The following is a 21,969-nucleotide window of genomic DNA, read 5'->3' on the forward strand; positions in this document are numbered from 1 at the left end:
TGTCGATACTTTTATCGCGTTTGTAGGTTAACATTGATTCAAACAATAAATCAAGACATTATAAAACTATATTTTTATAAGATTACAAACTTACGCAATTAAATCACTCACCTGTTGTATTTATTTTATAATATTTGACTGCTATTATTCATAAACATGTTTACGCTGCACACCTGCGCGTGTCATATGTTTACACTCGACTTATACTTTTCGGTTGGCAACAATTACAACAATGGCCGCCCTTTTGCAACTGACCCTTGAAACAATCTTAACCTTAAAGGCCTTCTCTGCTCAAAGTTACAATTTTTGATCCTCTGTTGCGGTTCCGATTGTTAATTTTTCTCACTCGCCTAAAACAAATTAAATAAATAAATATTTTTTTAATCTCCAAATCTTTAATAGTTAATTTATTAACCAACATGAACGAATCCAATAAATCATCTGTCGGTCATCAATTTCGACGGAGTTAAGTATTTTATTGTAAAAAGAAATAAATTTAATTGAATAAATACCGATATGTGGATTATTGCAATCATCAATAAATCTTGTTTTCGCCATCCTCGCGAATATGATAGCGAGTTGTATAAATAACGCGGAACACCCTGGGAATTTATCAAATCAGCAGGTTACTTCTGAGCAACAAGGTTAGTTTAATTGTTTGCTATTATCCGTCGTTAAATTCCAAAAACTAGTTACTTTTAATAAAACGCCTTGTTTCAATTGACTAGGTTAGAAAGAAGAAATAGATTAACTAATCATCGTATTTTTATTCCAGATGCGTTTCATTATTCTTCTGGCGACTCTTTGTTTGGCCGCGGCCTACCCTTCCGATGATAACTGTAAGTAATTTATTAAATAAGTAATAAGCTTCAATTCAATTAATTAAACTAACCTTCATTTTTGTACTTCAAAGCCGAGTTCGTCGATGTTGACGTTCCTAAATCCATGGAGCCAAGTAATACTGCCGAAACTGCTGCTGATGGTAATCCTTGAGAAGAAATTAAATTAATAATAATTAAGTTTAATTTAATTTATAAAACTAACCTTCATTTTTATATGTTGCAGCTGATGCCGGAAATTCCGGCGCTTCTATCAACACGGCCGGCGAAGATGATTCAGATTCAGCTTCCGAGTGTACCGAAGATAACAAAAATATTCCAAATGGAAAGTGTGGCTTCTTTTCATGCTCTATGATTACAAAAAATAAATATAGAAAAGTTTCCTTTAATTGTCCTCATAATACTTGCTACGATGAAGAATCGGACCGCTGTGAATGGGAAAAAAAATAATTTAAAAAAAATATCACTATTATTATTATTGTATGAAAAATTCTGAGCTCTGTAATGATATTCTCCCTCTGAAATATATATACATACTTATTGCTTCATCAATTAATTTTATTCTTCTCTATTTAATTATTATATAGAATTTTTATTTAATTAATATATCTTCTTAATTTTGAAGAAATATTTAAAAATAAAAAAATTAGTTTTATAAATTTAATTTAATGTAATTTGCTCGCTTTTAACTTTACGTAATTATATTTAATGAAATAAAATTAATTTTTATCATTATTTGAGTAACATAACCTCATTTGGAACAAGAATTTACAGCAAAAAAACAATAATTTTTACTGTAGTGTCACCAAATAATTTTTTTTTTTTTCAATAAAATACTAAATTTGAGAGACATCTGATTTTTTTCTGGCGTATTTTTGTCTGAAATGTGCAGAAATGTAAAAAAAAAATTAAATGCAATTTTTCAAAAATAATTTTTAAAACTAATTTGTTATTATAAAAAAATGTCGGCTAATTTTATACGTCATATTTTCTTTTACCTAAAACCAAACAAACATTAATCAAAAGTGATATCGATGAAAATCTAATAAATCAGATAAATAAACCTATACTCACCTATCAATTTAGACAAACATTACCACTTGATGTTCTAAGACTCCAAACAAACAAATATGACGCAACTGAGTCTTATAAATACAATGGAGTTCTATAAAAAATTATTAAAAATATTTTTGACTGAAAGTAAGTATAAATAAGTTATAGAAAAAAAAAAAATATTAAAAAAATTAACGTGGAGAATTTTTAAAAAATTAAAAATGCAATTTTTTTTTTAAATCATTTTTTAGAATTAATTTAATTGTTAAAAAAAAAAAAATTAAAAAATGGTCAAGTATGGCTGCTAACTTAAATGAGAATAAAACTAAAATTAGCTGACATTTTTAATTTTTTAATTTATTAAATTAAAAAAATAAAATATTTAGTAAAAATTGCACTTTAAATTTTACAATTTTTTTTTTGTATAAAAATTTTTAATTAAAAAAAAATTTGACTTTCAGAAAAAATCGTGTGCTATTACCAATCTTGGTCGGTTTATCGTCCAGGAAACGGAAAATTTCAGATCGAAAACATCAACCCGAAACTTTGCACTCATTTAATTTACACCTTCGTCGGAATAAAAGGCAGCGAAGTAAAAATCCTGGACCGGTGGCAAGACACCCCTAATTACGACGGCAAGGACGGGTTCGGAAGGTTCAACTAGCTCAAGCTTAAGAACCCTGCCTTGAAAACTCTGGTAGCAATTGGCGGGTGGAATGAAGGATCCACCAAGTACTCACAAATGGCAAGAAATCCTGGATCCAGAGAGCGTTTCGCTGATAACGCAGTCGCGTTTGTCAAGAAGTGGGGCTTCGATGGGTTCGACCTGGACTGGGAGTACCCGGCCCAGCGAGATGGCTCGCCGAACGACGTTAAAAACTTCGTCGAGCTTGTTAAAGTCCTGGGGAAGAAATTACACAGTCAAGGGTTGTTATTTTCTGCTGCCGTTGCTGCTGCGGAATCTTCAGCTTCGCAGTCTTATGATATTGCTAAGATAAGTAAACACCTGGACTTTATTAATTTGATGGCCTACGATTTTCATGGGTCCTGGGAGCCCAGAACGGGACTCAATGCGCCTTTACATGCCGCTTCTAGTGATTCTTATGGTGCACGGAAAATGAATTCTGTGAGTATTTTATTCTAATTTTATCTGAAAAATAAGTTTAGGTAATAAAAGTTTAATTTTATGATCAGAAGACATTTAAAAATTTTTTTTATTTTTATAAAAAATCAATTGTAAAAAACAATTACTTACTTTTAAAAAGTTTGCACTTGTAATTTTTTTTAATTTCTAGAAATAAATTTTTTTTATAGAAATTAAGTAATAAAAATCCAAAAAATTGACAAATGTCAGTTTTTTATAAATTAAAAAAATTATAAACAAAAAAAAAAAATATTAAAAATTGCAAACATTAACCAACTTATGAATTTTCAGGAAGCAGCAGTGAAATACTGGTTATCCAAAGGCGCTCCAAAAGAGAAACTAATCCTCGGAGTTCCAACCTACGGTCGCGCATTTACTCTTTCAGACCCCAGCGACAATGGAATCGGCGCCGCTTCTTCAGGGCCTGGAACCGCTGGACCCTACACCTGGGAGGCAGGAATGCTGGGGTACAACGAAATTTGTAAGGCGCTGAAAGAAGGTGGCTGGAACGTCTACTTCGACAGAGAAAGGAAAGCTCCCTGGGCCCACAAAGAGAATCAGTGGGTCGGGTTCGACAATGTAGAGTCGATAAAAGCCAAGGCTCTGTTTGCCAAAAAAATGGGCCTAGGTGGCGCCATGGTCTGGGCTATAGACGTTGATGACTTCAACGGCGTCTGTGGAGAAAAATATCCATTGGTTAAAACTCTCAATGCTGTTTTGCGTGGTGGTAAAGAAGTGTCCCAGGAAGAACCTTCCGAGACTGAGAATTCTCAGGAATATAAGCCTGACCTTGATGATTCTCAGGACAATGAGCCTGAACAACCTGCTCCAGATTCTAAAGATGTGTGTACTAAAGTTGGGAACATCCCGGACTCTTCTTCATGTGGCTTCTTTACTTGTCCTAATGATGGTCAAGGTGGATTTTTAAAGTATTCTATACCTGGTTCACCCGGACTTTGCTACAACTATCAAAAAAATCAGTGTGATTATAAATAATTATAAAATCAATTTGTAAAATCTGAATCTTAGATCGGAGATTTTATTTTGATGATCTAAAAATCTTTAGAATTTTTTTTTTTATTAATATTCTTATTTTAAATTAATTAAAAACTATTTCTTATTTATTAGTTTGGTTTTGTTTTTTAGTTATTAAAACTAATAATTATTTCAACAATAAAAAAAAAATTTTAATAAAGTAAATAAATATTTACTATGAATTATTCTAAGTATTTGCTTAGTAAATATTAAATATTCAAGATAGCAAAGTAACATCTGGAAATTGTGGAGTGTAGTGAAGCTTGCGCTCAACTTCAGTCTTTCGAGTTCTGTTTCCTTTGGTAGGAATAATGGTAACAATGGTGTCAGTCAACTCCACTGGCCTGAGGGACCCGAAAAAGTCTGTCACTGGGACTTTTTCTGGGTCTCGTCGGAATAGGTCCTGTCTAACTCCTACTGTTGATAAGCAGTAGTGTTTTGGGCACACTTTCAACTAAAATAAAAATAAAAAATAATAATTAATCACAACCAATGATTATTAATTATTAATTATAATAATTAAATTATTATTATTATTATTATTCTATATTTTTATTACTAAATTTTTTTTTCTGATTTTTTTGTAATAATTTTTTTAATGAAAAAAAATTCTAAGAATTTTTAAGTGTCAGTTAACTTAATTTTCAAAAATTGATTATTATTATTTTCCAAATTAAATAATTAATAATAATAATAACCGCAATTACTTTTTCTAAGTTTTATTATTATTATTATTAGTATTATTATTAAATATTTTTTCAAATTTTCTTTTGATGCATTTAAAAAAATTTTTCTTAATTGAAATACCTAATTTATTATTATTATTATTATTATTATTATTATTATTATTATTATTATTATTTACTTACAAATTCACTAAGTTTCTTGGAGCTTGAAGGCTCGACTTTTTCCAAAAAGTCTAAAGCGTAGTATGTGTAGCGATCAATAATGTAAACACCAATATCTGGATCCACATGATGCTGGAAAATAAATTGACACGGTAAAAATTTGAATTTTTTAAATTCTTGCTCAAGGGTTAAAGATAGAGTAAAATTAATCAAGACCTATTTTATAGAGAATTAAATTTTTAAAATAATAAAAAAAATTTTTTTTCTTATTTTTTCGTATTTTCAATATTTTAGCCAAAATTAGCCTGATATAATTTGAAAATTTTAAACTTTAATAGATAAGCTATTTTTTAATTATTAATAATAATTTTTGAAGATAAAATAACAATAACTTACAGACAAGGAATCTTCACCAACTTTACTGCTGGCGATGGCCAAAATATTAGGCGAGTAAATTTTCTCGTACATGGAGCTAGCCTGGCAAGTGTCGACAATGAACAAAATTTCATGGTACCTGCGCTTCTGCCACATCTGCTCAAGAGCGTCAGCCAAGTCCTGACTGGTGATCTCCTCAGAGTCCTGGAACTTGAGGAACCCGTTGCCTCCGTGACCTGTCAAGTAAATGAAAATATTGGAGCGCTCGTCAGTCAGCAGCTGCTTGGACCTCGGAGCTCCTGGAGGCAGTCTGCCGGTCAGCAGCCTCACAAAGTTCTCGACAGTGACCTCGTATCCGCGGTAGTCCACCTCCACATCGTCAGCATAGACGTTTATGTGCTGCTTGACGTTGTTGAAGACTGTTGCAGGTCGCGGGTTTCTCGGATTGCAGGCCATGTCGTCTGCTAACATCAGGATTATTTGGGAGTCTGGGATTCCCAGGCGCTTGATGCTGTGGTACACTGACAGCGCGTTCGCTTCATGGCGGTAGTTGAACCAGAATCTTGATGTGCATACTAAAACTGCCCAGTTGTTTGAGTGACCAGTTTGTGGATTTGCCTGAAATTTTTAATTATTATTTTTTTTTTTTTAATTATTAATTATTTTTTTTTTTTATAATTTAATTATTATTTTTTTTTTTTTATTTTAATTATTAATCTTTTTTTTTTTTTTTTTTTTTGTAATTTATTTATTTAAAACTTTTTTTACTACTTATATTGACATTTAATAATTTTCCAAATTTATTTGACAAGCTATGACAAAAATAATTTAAAAAATAGGAATTTTAAAAAATCATCATTAAAATTAAAAAAAAAATTTTTTTTGAATATTTTTGACATTTTGTACTTCAATGATCAAAAATTAAATAAATAGAAATTTTAATAAAAAACAATTGAAATTTAATTTTAAGTTTTTTTGAGAGGTTATGACTAAAAATAATTAAAATCTTGACCAATAATTTTCAAATTGAGAATAATTAATTAAAATTTATTTTTTTTTAAATATTTTTTTCATTTACTAAACAATAACATTTTAACCTAAAAATATAAAAGAAAAATTTTTACTTACTTCCAATGTAAGTGAATGACTCACATAAGTACACAAAAATAAAACTCCCAAAATTAACTTCATTTTAATAAGCTTATATAATTAACTAACCAGTTATTTAATTAAAAGTAATTAATAAACTTATAAAACTATTGAATTTCACTGTAGAGTTGTGTTGACATATCTCGGGTTTTAATTTACCGACTGCGAAGAGCGCAGAAGCTTGAATTACTTTTCGAGTTTCAGCGCCTCTGACGGCAAAAGTGAGAAGTAAATAATTTGAATTTTAAATTTAGCGCCATAAGACTTTTGGCGCGAAAATTTAAATTTCAAATTTAAAAAGTTAGTATTTTTTTTATATTTTTTCTTTGAAGGTTAATAATAATAATAATAATAATAATAATAATAATAATAATAATAATAATAATAATAATAATAATAATAATAATAATAATAATAATAATAATAATAATAATAATAATAAAATTAATTAATGATGTCAATAATTTATTTATCTAAACATTTATACATCTATTTTTCCACAGTCTTTAAAGTATACGATAAATACGAATTTATTACCATGAGTCTAATTAGCACTTCAGCAATTCCTTTTATTTATAATTATATTAATAATTATTTTAACTTAATTTTATTATCAATTATTAATATTTGAACAAGATAATATATATATTTGTATACATATATATATATATATATATATATATATATATATATATATATATATATATATATATATATATATATATATATTATATTAAATATGTACGGAATAATTTATAATTACAACTATTGTTGTTAATTATTTATAAAAAACAATAAAAGTTTACTTTATAATACAAACTACAGAGGTATCTACTTCATTAAATATATCTTAGTTTCTACAATAAGCATTTTAGTCATCGTATTAGCAACCATTAATAAATATTCTCAGTTTAAATTAATTAACAAAACTTTTTTTTTCCATTTTCAGAACAAAACAAAATATATTAATTAATTATAATAGTCGTTCAACGGTTAATAAATAATATAATATCAAATAAGCTACATTTTTTTATTTTGTAGCACCTTTGTTTTTAAATAATAATTTTTTTTAAATCTACTTGTTTTTTTTTTACCAAAAATTCTATTTTTTTATCTCAAATTTTTTTTTTCATTTTATTTATCTTAATTTTTAAAGTTAAAAATTTTTTGACAGAAATTAAAGCCATTAAGAAAGTTCCAGGTTCGATTCCAGTTCACAGAATATTTTTTTTTTATAATTAATTTTTTTTTAATTTTTAAATAATATTTAAAATTTTAATTAAAAAAATTTTAAATTAACAAAAAAACAAGTAGACTCAAATTTTGTTTTTTTTTTAAATAAACAATTAAAAAAAAAATTATTTTTTATAGACCGTACTGATAATTAATTCTATATATTTGGTCCAATTAAAAAGCCATGCAATGACTAATTAAAAGTAAACGTAGTTAATTAAAGTCAATTATGTTTTGTGTGTTCTGTACAAATGCGACTAAAAAAATTACACTAATAATGCTCAGGATTATTTCAATATATATATAATATTTAATTATTCAAAATAAAAATAATAACTAATAATTATATTATAAATATTTGAATCTAAAAAAATAAATTAAGTACGACAATGGTATAACTACTGGCGCACGGCTGTAAAAATAATACTATTGATCTTAACGGATATTTTTATTATTAATTTAATTTTTTTTTTAAATGCCGATCCCGCCAAGAGTTGACCAAAAGTCTAAATAAATAACATATTTAAATATATATATTTAATTACGCTATTTTTAATAATTACTTTATTTTTTATTAATTAATTAATTAATTAATTTAATTGTTGACAATTTTTTACATTTTTTTAAGTAATCCTGATATGTCGGCTCGCTAATTTCATTTAATTATTTCTTTAATAATTATTTAATTATTTCGCGTTAAATTTTCACTAAATTTTGAAACTTCGTCCATTAAATCGACTCCGTAGCTGGCTGAAGTAATATTTTCTTCTGAAAAATTAAAAATATATTAATTAATAATTTTATATATTTGCAAAAACAATTTATAGTCCTTTAGGATTAGTGAAAAATTTTTTAAAAAATAAATTTGAAGAATTTATTTAAAATTATAATTAAAATTAATTTTTTTAATAAAATTTTGGATTTAATATATAATTTTATTTAATTCTATAAATTAAATATGTAAAATATTTTTTATCAAAATATTAATAAAAAATTCAATAAAATTTTTTTTTTTTAAATATTAATGACCTATCATTATTATTATTATTAATTTTAAAAAAATTTTACCATCATAAATAGAAGTGTCATGAATATTGCAAGGTCCGGCGTGCTTAGTCTCCAGGACGAACCCAGTGACACAGGCATCTTTAATAATATGACACCAGCTCGGGTAAGTCATGTTGTTGGTCGCGCATAATACTGATGGATATCCCGGGTCATCGCCGCGGAACCGCTGCCTCTTTTCAGAATTTTCGTGCTTCCTCTGGGCACCGGGGCATCGGTACATGCAAGTCACGCACCGCGGCCGATTTGTTTTTATTTCTGTCAGACATGTTTGACCCTCTCGGCATCTTATCGTCGTGCAGTCTGCGTTCTCTGAAAAATAAAAGTAGAAAGTTAGTTGTTTGACTAAAAATTCTTCAAGATCTTTGAGATTATTTACATTCTTAAAAAAATAATTATTTTATCTTGTGAAAGTATTTTTTAACAAATTTAAAATATTCAAACGTTTAATGAATATTCTAAACTGAGATTTTAATTTTAAATTTCCCGCCTTTTTTAATTTTAAATTCCCCGCCTTTTTAATTTTAAATTCCTCGCCAAAGTAACAGCTGGTAAGAGTCGTAATGGCGGACACCGGTTTTAAGACTAAAATGCCAATTACTTCCAAATTAATCACCCGTTTTGCATAAAATTTTCTGGAGACCTCAAATTCACTCACCTGAAGCCTCCAAAAAAAGAATTAAGCAAATAAGATCCATATTTATAAAGTTATAGGGTCTCAAAAAATTCTCTAAACAGCTAACCTCAATTATGACTACAATTTTCGTTTGAAATAAATTAATTTCTAGATTGTAAAATAAAAAATCTCTGTTTCTTAATTCTGAGACATAAATAGATAAAATAAATACATTAATCTTGAGGTACAATTTTTCTATAAAGGGTCGTTGGTCTGCGAATAATTCGGGTGGATTATTTAGTAGCATTACCCCCACACGATAAGCATATGTCATAAAGTACTTTACATAAGCAAAGTGGAATTAGGATAAACTACGTAACATTGTAATTTGTAAATTATATAACAGAGGAGCGTCGAGCGTCTATTATACACTTATTTATTAGCAACACTTCCGTCAACACAAAATATATTTAGTGGTATTCACACGTCCACTGACCCGGGCAATCATATTATATATATATATATATATATATATATATATATATATATATATATATATATATATATATATATATATATAAAGAAGATCTATCCAGACGGAAAAAAAAAAAAAAAAAAATGATAAACAACCAGGTCATTATTAGCGTTAAACTATTTAGTTGTCTGGATCAGCTTCACTGACTGGTGGCTGTCAGAGCTTATTAGCAATCACCACTGACATTAATAATTACATTAACAGTAACAATGATATAATATTATAAATGAAATGAAAATGAATGATTATTTTGTGGAGACAAGGCCACAATAATCTCACCAACACAAAGGGTCATCGACTTGTTTATCTACACGTGTTATGTTATATGTTATGTGTTATACATTACCACGTGTTATCATTATATAGATACTGATTATTTTGGGCTTTTTGACCGAGGGAACTGGATTACTTGACAATAGGACGGATGAATAAATAATTTTGTTATTAGAGCAACACGTCTGTTATTGTGAATTATTGTAACATCGAGAGACACACCTTTTGTTGGGCTTATTTATTATAATTTTATAATTTAATAAGGTACTTTATGTTAATATCTAATGATCTCGTCGTGTCATTCAATCTTTGATGTTGGGAACATAATACCGCGTTTGTCGCTGCTTATCGGGCAATTATCGAACCGACATAACAATTGATAACATACCGAGTTATATCAACCATTATTATTGTACAAACTCTTTAATTGGAGTCAATTTTCACTGTAAAATCCATTGAAAACTACGTTACTAACCTAACTTGTTCCGGCGCAATATTTGTACGCGCGATAACTCTCGAAATACGGGTCTGATTTGCTTAATTCTTTTTTTGGAGGCTTCAGGTGAGTGAATTTGAGGTCTCCATAAAATTTCATACAAAACAGGTGATTAGTTTGGCAGTAATTGGCATTTTAGTCTTAAAACCGGTGGTCGCCATTACGAATTTTACCAGCTGTTACTTTGGCGGGGAATTTAAAATTCTAAAGGCGGGAAATTTAAAGTTTCTTAAGAGCGAAGCATAAATTTATGGTAGAAGATGATAATTCGATAGCTTTTATAAAATGTAGGGCAATTATTGAACCAAGGCACTAATTGATAAACTTCCGGGTTTTATTAACCATTCTTATTGAAAAACTCTTTAATTAAAGTGGATTTTTACTGTAAAATCCATTAAAAACTATGAAATTAACCTAACTTGTTTCGGCGCAATGTTAGTACGCGCAATAACTCTCGAAATACGGGTCTGATGGGCATAATTCTTTTTTTGTAGGCTTTAGGTGAGTGAATTTAAGGTCTCCAGAAAATTTTATGCAAAACGGGTAGTTAGTTTGGAAGTAATTAGCATTTTAGTCTTAAAACCGACGACCGCCATTACGACTCTTACCAGCTGTTACTTTGACGGGGAATTTAAAATTCTAAAGGCGGGAAATGAAAAAAATAAATAGAAAAAATAATTGTATAGCTTTTATAGAATTGATAAAAGTGAGTGATGTGTCGGGGAAATAGATGGGGAAAGTTTGTTATCGAAATATACATTAACCGGGTGGTCGGTGGGACTTTACTTGTTGTGCTCGGATGAAAAGTAGTCGAGCCAATGGAAGAAGGAAAAGGAGCTGAGCTGAGCCCTGTGCTGGTAAAGGTAAACTCTTCTCTCGCATTATATAGGTTGTAACATTCCGGTAATTTATTACCTATTACAATTACCACGGACGTGTTGCTGCAGCTGTGATTAATCGACTGACATGCCAAGAGTGCTATTATACACTCGAATCGATAGCGTACGAGACGTTGCCAACAAATATAACGGAAGACCGAGTTGAGAGCACAATGTATATTTATATATTATATATTTTATATATTGAGCGAGTCCAGTCTGAGGGAATTAAATCGGTTTATTGAATTTTATCAGATAATGCTCGAAAAAATAAATAATAAAATACTCCATCCAGAGGGACATAAAAAATAATATTTGTCGAAGCAACGACTTCGCACCTTCTGCTCAATAAATATATATTTAGTATTTACCGACACCTATATGTCCCTCTTCAACAGACGGAACTCAACCTTTTGTTATTTACTTAAATATAAGGACCGAGCTTTTGTTTACAGAGCTCTCAAACTTGAGGAATTCGAGAAACTTCAACGCAATAAATTCTTCGGTTTAATTTTTCAAGCTTTTAATGTTATTTATAATTTTAAATAATTGTAATTATTATTGTTTAACCGAAAACCAACTGACAATTAGTCAGCGATATTTTTCATCAGAGGAACTCTTTTAGTTATTTTTTAACACCTCCCATTTTTTTATCCAAAAGTTTCCTTATTTTTAATTGTCATTATACACGTCGAAAAAAAAATTATTTTGTACAGGAAAAATTCCTATGTTGACATAGAAATTTTTTATTTATTAAGATGATAGAAATATCCATGTGACATAGGAAAAATTCATTTATGACATGAAAAAAATTTTTTTTTCAATTGAAAAAAAATAGAAATCGAAAAAACACTATTCTGAAATTTTCAAGATATTTTTAGAAAATGTCAAAGTTTCATATGAAAGAAAGAAAAAAGAAATTAAAAATGTTTATCATTGAGAAATTCGGAGTTTTTTTGGAAAATCTAAAAAATAACGATGAAGATAGCTTTGAATAATTTTTTTCTATTTTTTCCCAAAAAGAACATTTAATAAAAAAAATTTTGAAAAAAAAAACGTCCTGATAAGTCAATTTTTGAAAAAGTTATGGCAATTTAAGCCACACCGTCCATAATCTGCTGGATTTTTAATTATTTCGAAATGTTTTGAAATTTTTTCTAGAACTCTACGAAATTATTAATAACTTTGCAATAATGAAATATTTTTTAATAAAAATTCCGGGTAATAATCTTTAATATATCCTTAATAAAATAAAAAAAATCCGATTCCCAAATTCCTTTATTTTCTCTATCAAAAAAATTCCCGAAAATCACTTCAAAACTTTGAAACTTTTTTTTTATGATAAAATTCAACATTTGAGATTTTTTATCAGTTAAATTTGTCTAAAAAAATATTTTTTGACAAAATTGCGTTGTTATTTAACCCAGATACTCTCAGAAGTTCAAAAATACCAAAAGAAATAAATTTCTCCGCAAAATTTTGCAGTAATTCAAAAAAACTTGCCGAGAAGTTAATAATTTCAAAAGTTGTCTTATAAGTTCAAATAACTTTCGAATAAGTAGTTTTATCAAAAAATCACAAGAGACCGTTTTTGTAGCCCATTAAATTTCCTACAAAAAAAATACTCTGTAATATTTTTAGTCCAATTCGTTAACGAGTTACAGAGTTCCAAAGTTCGGAACTAAAATATCAATTTTAAAAAGATTTTTTTTTTTCAAAATTTTTGATGGAATTATTTAAGAAAAAATTGGATCTTTTTGAAAGAATCTGATTTGGTAAGTCATGCATCAACCCTGGATCTTATTGCTTCTCATTCTTGGATCTGAGATGTTGCATTGGGCTGCAGAAGTACTTAATGTTAGCTCAGTGCGGGTACTGGTACTGGATATCAGATAGTTAGAGGTTTAAGTTGTGTGTCTATATACCGGGGAGCAGCAAACTGGTAACCAAACTGTAGATGGAACTCTAAAGCTGAGAGCGTGTTGTTCTATGGACGAGACTAAGACGCAGACGTAGAGCGGTAAAGGGAAACTATTAAGCCCGTCGGCGTACAAACACTGTTTAAACTTTGGTATTGTACTGAGTGTAAGTATGCACAATATGCAATACTGCAATACCATCAACCATCGCTAATCACTTTTTTTTTTTTATTAATTATTGTTTGCTTTCAGTTTTCCCGATGGCCAATTAAATTGTCGACGTCTTTTGCAACCGATTCTAATTAAGTTAATTATACCGAGGCTTGAACTGGATAAATAATTATGGGCTTTGATAAATTTATTACTTGTTTTGATGATCCAGGTGTCTTTCATTTTTAGATTAACATTACATTAATCTTAATATTAATTGTTTTTATCTAATTTTAATTAATTATCATAAAAGATAGTAAGGAAAAATTTAATGGTACTTTGGTATTGTTTTAATACTAGGTCAAGAAAATTATTTAATATTTAGTTTTTCCTAAAATTGAATTTTTAAAATTTTTTTGGTCGAAATTATTGTAATTTATCTAATAGAAAAGTATTTTATACCGAATTTTCTGTATTTAATTTTTAAACAGCATTTACCAATTAGTATTTAGTATTTTTTCAATGGTATTTAATGTTATCCAATTATTAAGAAAAGATAATCAATTACTTATTTTTTCAAAACTAAATTTTAGTATTTTTTAATAATTTACCTAATAAAAAAGTATTTAATACCTAATTTTCTGTATTTAATTTTCATACATAGCAGTTTCCAATTAGTATTTAGTATTTTCTAATTGGTATTTAATGTTCTCCAATTAATAATAAAAAATACTTAAATACTTCTTTTTTAAAACTAAATTTTCATATTTAGTATTTAGTATTTTCCAATAATTTATCTAATTAAACAAGTATTAAATGCCTGATTTTCGTTATTGAAACTCTATTAACTTCCAATTAATAAAAAAAGATAATTTAATACTTTTTTTTCAGGACTAAATTTTAATATTTAATATTTACCACGAGTATTTAGTATTTTCCAATAATTTAACTAGTAAAGAAGTATTTAATACCTAATTTTTTGTATTAAATCTTCATACTTAACATTTACCAATTAGTATTGAGTATTTTCCAATTGGAATTTTTCAATTGGTATTTAGTATTTCCTAAATGGTATTTTCCTATAATTTACCTCATAAAAAAGTATTAAATACCTAATTTTTTTTAATCAAAGTCTATCAACTTCCAATTAATAAAAAAAAAATAATTTAGTATTTTTTTTTTTTTTTTTTTCAAGACTAAATTTTAATATTTAGTATTTTCCAATAATTTAACTACTAAAGAAGTATTTAATACCTAATTTTCTGTATTTAATCTTTATACTCAGCATTTACCAATTAATATTGAGTATTTTCCAATTGGTATTTTTAAATTGTATTTAGTATTTTTCAAATGGTATTTAGTATTTTCCAACAATTTATCTAACAAAAAAGTCATTTTACACTTAATTTTCTGTATTTAATTCTTACACTTAAAACTTTCCAATAATTTACCTAATAAAAAATTATTTAATACCCAATTTTCTGCATTAAAACTTTAATACTCAAAAATTTTCCAATTAATATTAAGTATTTTCTTAAGATCAACAAATTTGTGACACCTGTACCAAAATTCAGCACCAAAGCACCTAAAAAACTAGAACAACAACAACTACTATCTAATAATCCTTTTTAAAAAAAAAAACCTCCTAAAACAAAACAAGTAGGTTTATATTAAGAGCAGGTGGAGGATTGCGTGGGCGCCTGGCCGGTCAACGACCGCTGAACAAGGACGCTGCAAGGACATTACAGACGGTGGGTAGTCTTGCATTTAAGTTATTTTTATTTCAACGAGTTTGGATAAATATTTATAGACTTATATTTATCCAAAGGGCGATGCCTTTTTTCGGGAAAATATCATCACTGACCGGGAGGTGGAATAAATGCCGGCAGGGGTCAAACTACAGATTTAAATTAACAAAACAACATAAAAAGTGAAGATTAGAGGATACTCACGTTTACAATGGCCTTTGTAAGCTACTGGAATAGCGCGGCCTGCGCGACAAGCCGCTAGACGCAGATGACATGCACTCTTGTAAGTATTACCGTCGGCGCCGCAAACAGGTCTGCTGGCCAGCGGCTGGAGCGACTGCTTCTGCTCCAGGATTCCACCCAAAGAGGACTGCGGGCACTTACGCGCACATTTAACGCAGTGCGGGCTCAGATTCTGGTCCAGGAGGCAGCTTCGGCCCTGTCCGCAGTGCACCCGCGTACACGAACCTGCTCGACACTTTTTACGTTATTATTCACGCTGGTCAGATCTCTTCTAAGGTACAAGCACCGATTATTGACTGAGGGACAATTATTGAATGAAAAAAAATTATTCAATATTATTTGATCTTCCCATTTGACATGTTAATCAATAAAAATAATAATTAAAATTTACTTCTATCTTTATATTTAATTTTTTGGAGCACGAGGCTGAATTTTCTCAAAACAAGATTTTCTTGACTTAAATAAATTTTCTTGGATCAAGATACGTATTTCTTAAAGCAAGAAAATTAATTTTGTTGGAATAAGTGAAATTTCTTGTGTCACAAAAAAAAATTTTTTTTCGCTCAAGAAAATAATTAGGAAGAAAAATATTTTCTTGGTTCAAGTGAATCTTTTTTTCTGTGTACTGGGTACTTTACCTTGTTTATTTATTTTGTTTTGTAAATGTCAATGTAATTATATGTCAGAAATTAATTTATATAATTAAGAGACGAAGAAAAATTTTTTAACGGGTATATTTTTATCCTAAATTAGGTTTGATATTTTTTCAGCGGTAGTCATTTAAGATTTAAATAATTGAGAGAGTAAAAAAAATTTTGCGACGAGCGTACTATTATTTTTAAAGGAATTTTTCTAGTTTAATTTGGTATCATTAAAAAGTTCTTGATAAGAACTAGTGTCGTTTGGTTTTATATATTTTTTTAGTAGTCAAATTTTTGTGTCAAGTTTTTGGAGGAGTTTTTAATAGTTTTTTGGTTCTATAAATTTATTCCGTCACAATTTGTCCATTAAATTATTTTTAATTGATCCTGTGATAGCACTATTATTTCTAAAATTTATTTAAAAAATTCCCCAAACTATGTCTAGTGTCATAAATATCAAAAAATCATTAATTAAAATTTCTTGAGTCAAAAAAAAAATTTTTTTTTCTCAAGAAAATAATTAAAGTCAAAAATTGATTTTTTAAATTTGTTATTATTATTATAATTATTCTGTACGTTATAAATGCACTTTGGTTGCTCAGATGTCTTCAATAGACCAGATATTCCCTTTAAATTTGTTTTCCATAAGGAAACACTCCGCGAATAAAAAAAAAGAATAAAAATGAAATATGACGTCATATTAATAAAAAATCATTAAATCAAAAATTAAAAAAAAATTCACCTTAAAATTGAAGTCAATAATCGGTGCTTTTATCTTTTTTAATTTATATATATTTTTTTTTAATCCAAAAATAAGCACAAAAAATAGTAAATTTTTTTGATGAACTTGGCACGGATTGAGAAAAAGCTCCGGTCCAGAAATACCCGCGGTTAAATAAGTTGAAAGCAAAAAGTAAAGAGAAGTGAAGCAGTCCGGAAATAGGAGACGTAAAAAAAGTGTTTAGTTGATGGAAATGTGATAACTTACTTTGACAGTAGCCGTGGTAAGCGACAGTAAGCTCGTGACTAGCTTTTTTGCAAGCGTGTTTTTTGAGGCGACATAGACTTCTGTAACTTCTGCCGTCGGTGCCGCATACGGGACCATTAGAGCCACCGCGTGGTGTTTTACACTCTGGACTACACACGCATCGAGGTCTACCACGTCGCACCACACATTTTTTTCCCTCCTCGCATTGAACTTGTGCGCAGCTTTCTAAAAACAATTTATTATTGAAATATTAATTATTAATTCAATTCTAATCATTTTGTAGCATAAAATTAGACTGTTTTTTTTTTTCTAAAAATTACCGAAAATATTATTTAAATTAAAAAAAAAAGATTGTCAAAATTTGAAGCTTAAATTTCTTAAATATTGACTTTTTTAAAGATATAAGCTCATTTTGATGTTACACTCATTAAGAGCTTTCATTTGAGTACCCACATGCATTTTTATATATTTTTCATATATATATAATATATATAAATATATGAAAAATTGATGTGGGTACTCAAATGAAAGGTCTTGATGAGTATAATATCAAAATGAGCTTATATCTTTAAAAATGTCAATAGTTCACAAGATACAAGGTCATTTCTTAATTATGTATCTAGAGATCAAGCACAAAAAATTAAGTGATTCATATTTTTAATAAAGAAATTAAAAAAAAATTTTTTTTAATTTTTTAATAAATAAATTTTCGAAAATTTCTTTTTTTAATTTTTCAATCAAAAAACTAGAAGGCTTTTTTTTTTTTTTAATTTTTTAATGAACGAATTGTAGAAAAATTCTCAATAAAAAAAACCGTATTTTTTTTTAAAAATACAAAATTTTCTTTTAAATTTTTTTTTAGTAAAAAAATTCTAGAAATTTTGTGTTTTTTTTTTTTTAAACCAAAAAATTGAAAAAATACATTTTTTTAAAACAAATATTTCTTAAAAATTATTTAATAAAAATTTTGATAGAAAAAATTTTTAAAATTCTTTTTAATTAAAAAATTTAAAATTTTTTCTATTAAAATTATTATTAAATAATTTTTTCTATTAAAATTATTGTTAAATAATTTTTTAATAAAAAAATTTTTTTCTTAATTTAAAAAAAAAAAAATTCAAAAAACACAACTCGAAGTAAATTTAAAAATAAAGTCTTACTTATGGTTACTAAAAAAAAAAAAAAAAAATAGTATAATTACCCCTACAAGGACGACAATGAACCCCGCCACCGAGTACTCGCCAAAAAAATAAACTTCCGCTGTCGAGATCCTCGTCGGAGTATGCGGTCGCTGCGGCTGCATTTGACGCACAGCACTCTTCACGTGTAACACCTTGGGACAATAACTCCTTGCACTTACTATTGCTTATCGAGCTCCAGCATATGCCGCCTGGAATTTACAACAAACAATTACTGAAAAATAATCTCAAATAAATTTTTAATTATTAATTAGAATCGAGAGGACTAGAAGGGCAGTACCGTAAAAAGAACCCGGGATTGTCAAAACCGACACCTGCAGACCGGAAAAAACCCCCAGACCAGAGCAGAATAAGAACCACTAAAGAAAGAAGCAACTTGCAAAAGAGAAAAAGGCCCCGGTGTAATCGAGGAACCAGTTTACGGGTCAGCGCCCGTCGGTCCTCCGATGCGCTCAGTTAACGCTCAACACTTTTCCGAAAACTTGAAAATTTATCTCTAAATACTTTCGCGGCTGGAACCATTTACAATTTCACAGATCTAACCTCAGCCCACTGTTTAAATTAAATAAATTTTATTAACTGTTAACAAATAATTTTTTAACATCTGAAGATTTATTAAATATTTATTAACAGTTAATAAATTATTCATTTAATATTTATTGAATGTTAAAAAATATTTAATAAACTAAATAATTGTCTTCAAGTAAATTAAATTATTAATAGTTAATAAATCCTTCTATAAGTGCAGAAAAATTTTTTTTTTATTTACTTTTTTGTAATTTATCTATTTAATTTTATTAGTGAAATAGAAAGTAGGAAAACTACACTATTAAAAATAATGTGACAAGTAGAATTGAATTTTTATATATTACTTGAATTTTAACTTAAATAAAAAAAATATAAATTAAATTCGTTTTTAAATGAAAATTTAGTCAAATTTTTTGATTTTTTTTCAATAATTAAATTAGAACTGAAAAAAAAATTTTTTTTTTCATTATACCTACACTGAAAAAATAAGATGACACTGAATATCATCCCAGATTATACTCAGTGATATCTGTGGTGAAAATTTTTTTTTAGATAGTAGCTAGTATAATCCAGATTATACTGAGTGATATCTGGATTATACTGAGTGATATCTGGATTATACCCATTGTAATCTGGATTATACTAGCTACTATCTGAAATTTTTTTTTACTCAATACAATCTGGGATGATATCCAGTGTCATCTTGATCTGTCAAAAATTAATACCGACATTAAAATTGTGGCCCAATTTTTTTTACAGTAAATTAATTTCAATTTTTTTTTTATTTTTTATCCATAATTTCAATTAAAGTCATCCTTAACGCATGATATAAATGATATGAACATTTTGAAATTTTTCATATTAAATATTTTCCTCAGTAGTAAACTCCGATAACGAAGTGTATTATTTGAACGAATTAAATATTCAAACATACAGACGGTAACGAATAAATTATAAGAATTCTATTTTTATAATTGCTCTATTAGATTTAAACTATGTCACATCTTGACTTGTTTATGTATTAAAATTTTTTAAATTCTTTTATTTTATAAAAACTAGGTAAATATGGCGAGCTAAAAATTTTTTAGGTCAACTTAAAAAAATTTTTTTTTATTTTGTTAAAGTTTCAAAATGAAAAAAACTGCTAATTAATAAAGAATTATTACTTTTTCTGGTAATTTATGTATTTAACATTACTGTTTATAATAAGTACACATTTTATTAATTTATATTATTTTCCGCGCGAAAATTTATATTTAAAAAAAAATATATATTTTTAAAAAATATAAATTTGTATATTATTTTACAGGAATTTACAGAAATTAAATCAAAGTTTATATAATTATATAAAATTATATGAGACAAAAAATCATAGAATTTCTTATGAAATTATATTGAACAAGATAAAATTATATAGTTATATAAAAATATAAAATTATGTAATATTTTTATAACGATTTTACATAATTTCATGTATCAGATAAACTTATATAGTTAAGCATTATTATATAAAATTATATGAAAATTTTTATATAATTTTACAAAACTAAAAAGTTTCTATAAAATTATATAAGACAAAAAATTCATAGAATTTTTGGTGCAATAATATCAAATAAGATAAATTTATATAAAAATATAATTATTTAGTTATAGAAAAATATATTTGACAATATAAAATTATATGAAAATTTTTATATAATTTTACCGAACTTTATAAAATTTAAAAGTTTCTATAAAATTATATGAAAAAAAAATCCTAAAATTTTTTTTCGATACAATATTACCTAAAATAAAAAATTTTTTGATTGGTTAAAAAATAAATTCCGAAAAAAAGGTTGAAATAATTATTTCCTTAAAAAAAAAATTTTTTTTTTCCTACTATATGTTTACTTACTATATCGGGAGGCTAGCAAGTGTCGGAAAGCAAGGATACACGACCTACCACTTGTTGCGCTAATACGCAATACTCTCACTAATATTACCATGATAAATCATAACAATAACAACAACAATAATGAAAAATGATGATATTAAATACTAAAAAAATAGAATTATAAAAATACCTGAAACATTTTGAATATCAATCAAAAGAACTCCGATAAAAATAAGCACCGTCTTGCAGCGGTGCCTGTGGTGGTGGTGTTGCAGGCGCAAGTAATTTTTTAGCAATTGCGAAAAATACTGTCGCGTGTTCGTCATTTCAGGCGCTTTGCGCCAATAATTATCGTTGCAATAAGTCATATAATTAATAAAACAAAACAAATAATAATAACTACTCTAAATTCAGACATACAGACACTTTTTTCACTTTAAGCATTACACAGAAAAACATTTCTAATAATTATTTTTTACTTTATGGTATTTTTTAAAAAAATTTCCCGCATTTTTTAAAACCCCCGATTAAAATCATGAATTGTTTTTTTTTTATTTCTTCCCGATAAATTTGTGAAGAAATTTTTTAAAAATTATAGAGAGACTAAAGACACGATAATCACAGACGAGTACACGAGGAATCACTCGGTGCCGCTGGTGATGCTGCTGTTGCTGATGCTCCCCACTTTTTAATTTTCCCCTACTACGCATCGCCCCACTACAACCTATATTTTCGCTTCTGCTATACCGCAGTCACAACAATATTGTTGTTTTTTTTTTATTTATTGTTAATATGGAAAATATTTTGAAAAATTATCTTTAAAAGAATTTAAAAAAAAAAAAAAACTAGTTTGTTCATTAAACTTTTACATTTTTAAATTACAATTCAAAATTCGCGGGTAAATATTAAAAATTTCAAAAAATCATCAGATCTTTTTTACAGAGAATTTTACCCTCTTCCCCCTTTTAAGTAAAAAATTTTAGAACTTATCCATTTACAGAAAAAAAAATTACTTGACTGGAGAACAAAATTCTTGGCTCAAGAAAATTTTCGGGTGCTTGAAAAAAGACCGAAGTTGAGTTGGCCGAGGTAAAAATTTTTCTTAAACTTCTATTCTTGATTATACATATTGAATGAAAAA

At 27.4% G+C, this 21,969-nt stretch overlaps 4 protein-coding genes across 5 annotated transcripts; 2 read left to right on the forward strand and 2 right to left on the reverse strand.

The window, feature by feature from the left end:
- Positions 1-112: 112 nt before the first annotated feature.
- Positions 113-1,370, forward strand: LOC141538400 (uncharacterized). The gene is made up of 4 exons (XM_074259836.1): positions 113-644; positions 776-839; positions 914-982; positions 1,066-1,370. Exons 2-4 carry the CDS (start codon positions 776-778, stop codon positions 1,287-1,289), a joined length of 357 nt encoding a protein of 118 aa, XP_074115937.1. The 5' UTR covers positions 113-644; the 3' UTR covers positions 1,290-1,370.
- Positions 1,371-1,969: 599 nt separating this feature from the next.
- LOC141538250 (chitinase-3-like protein 1) lies at positions 1,970-4,032 on the forward strand. Its single transcript, XM_074259629.1, is given in 3 exon segments — positions 1,970-1,982; positions 2,354-3,018; positions 3,328-4,032. Coding segments are annotated over 3 exon segments (1,383 nt in total).
- LOC141538398 (putative GPI-anchor transamidase) lies at positions 3,865-6,590 on the reverse strand. 2 transcript variants are annotated; one of them, XM_074259833.1, is made up of 5 exons: positions 6,423-6,590; positions 5,316-5,912; positions 4,941-5,051; positions 4,248-4,525; positions 3,865-4,001 (listed from the first exon to the last, which is right to left on the reverse strand). In XM_074259833.1, the coding sequence occupies exons 1-4, from the start codon at positions 6,483-6,485 to the stop codon at positions 4,289-4,291; spliced, it is 1,008 nt and encodes a 335-aa protein (XP_074115934.1). In that variant the 5' UTR covers positions 6,486-6,590; the 3' UTR covers positions 3,865-4,001; positions 4,248-4,288. The 2 variants fall into 2 exon arrangements, with proteins under 2 accessions (XP_074115934.1, XP_074115933.1); XM_074259832.1 differs by lacking the exon at positions 3,865-4,001 and having other exon boundaries at positions 4,057-4,525.
- Positions 6,591-7,203: 613 nt separating this feature from the next.
- On the reverse strand, positions 7,204-21,432 carry LOC141538120 (follistatin-A-like). Its single transcript, XM_074259450.1, has 6 exons — positions 21,019-21,432; positions 18,430-18,618; positions 17,229-17,453; positions 15,561-15,824; positions 8,745-9,053; positions 7,204-8,444 (listed from the first exon to the last, which is right to left on the reverse strand). Exons 1-6 carry the CDS (start codon positions 21,194-21,196, stop codon positions 8,359-8,361), a joined length of 1,251 nt encoding a protein of 416 aa, XP_074115551.1. The 5' UTR covers positions 21,197-21,432; the 3' UTR covers positions 7,204-8,358.
- Positions 21,433-21,969: the final 537 nt, after the last annotated feature.

The sequence above is a fragment of the Cotesia typhae genome, unplaced genomic scaffold, assembly GCF_013202065.1.
Source record: "Cotesia typhae breed Kobodo isofemale line unplaced genomic scaffold, CoteBio_Ctyphae contig_20, whole genome shotgun sequence".
Taxonomy (NCBI): domain Eukaryota; kingdom Metazoa; phylum Arthropoda; class Insecta; order Hymenoptera; family Braconidae; genus Cotesia; species Cotesia typhae.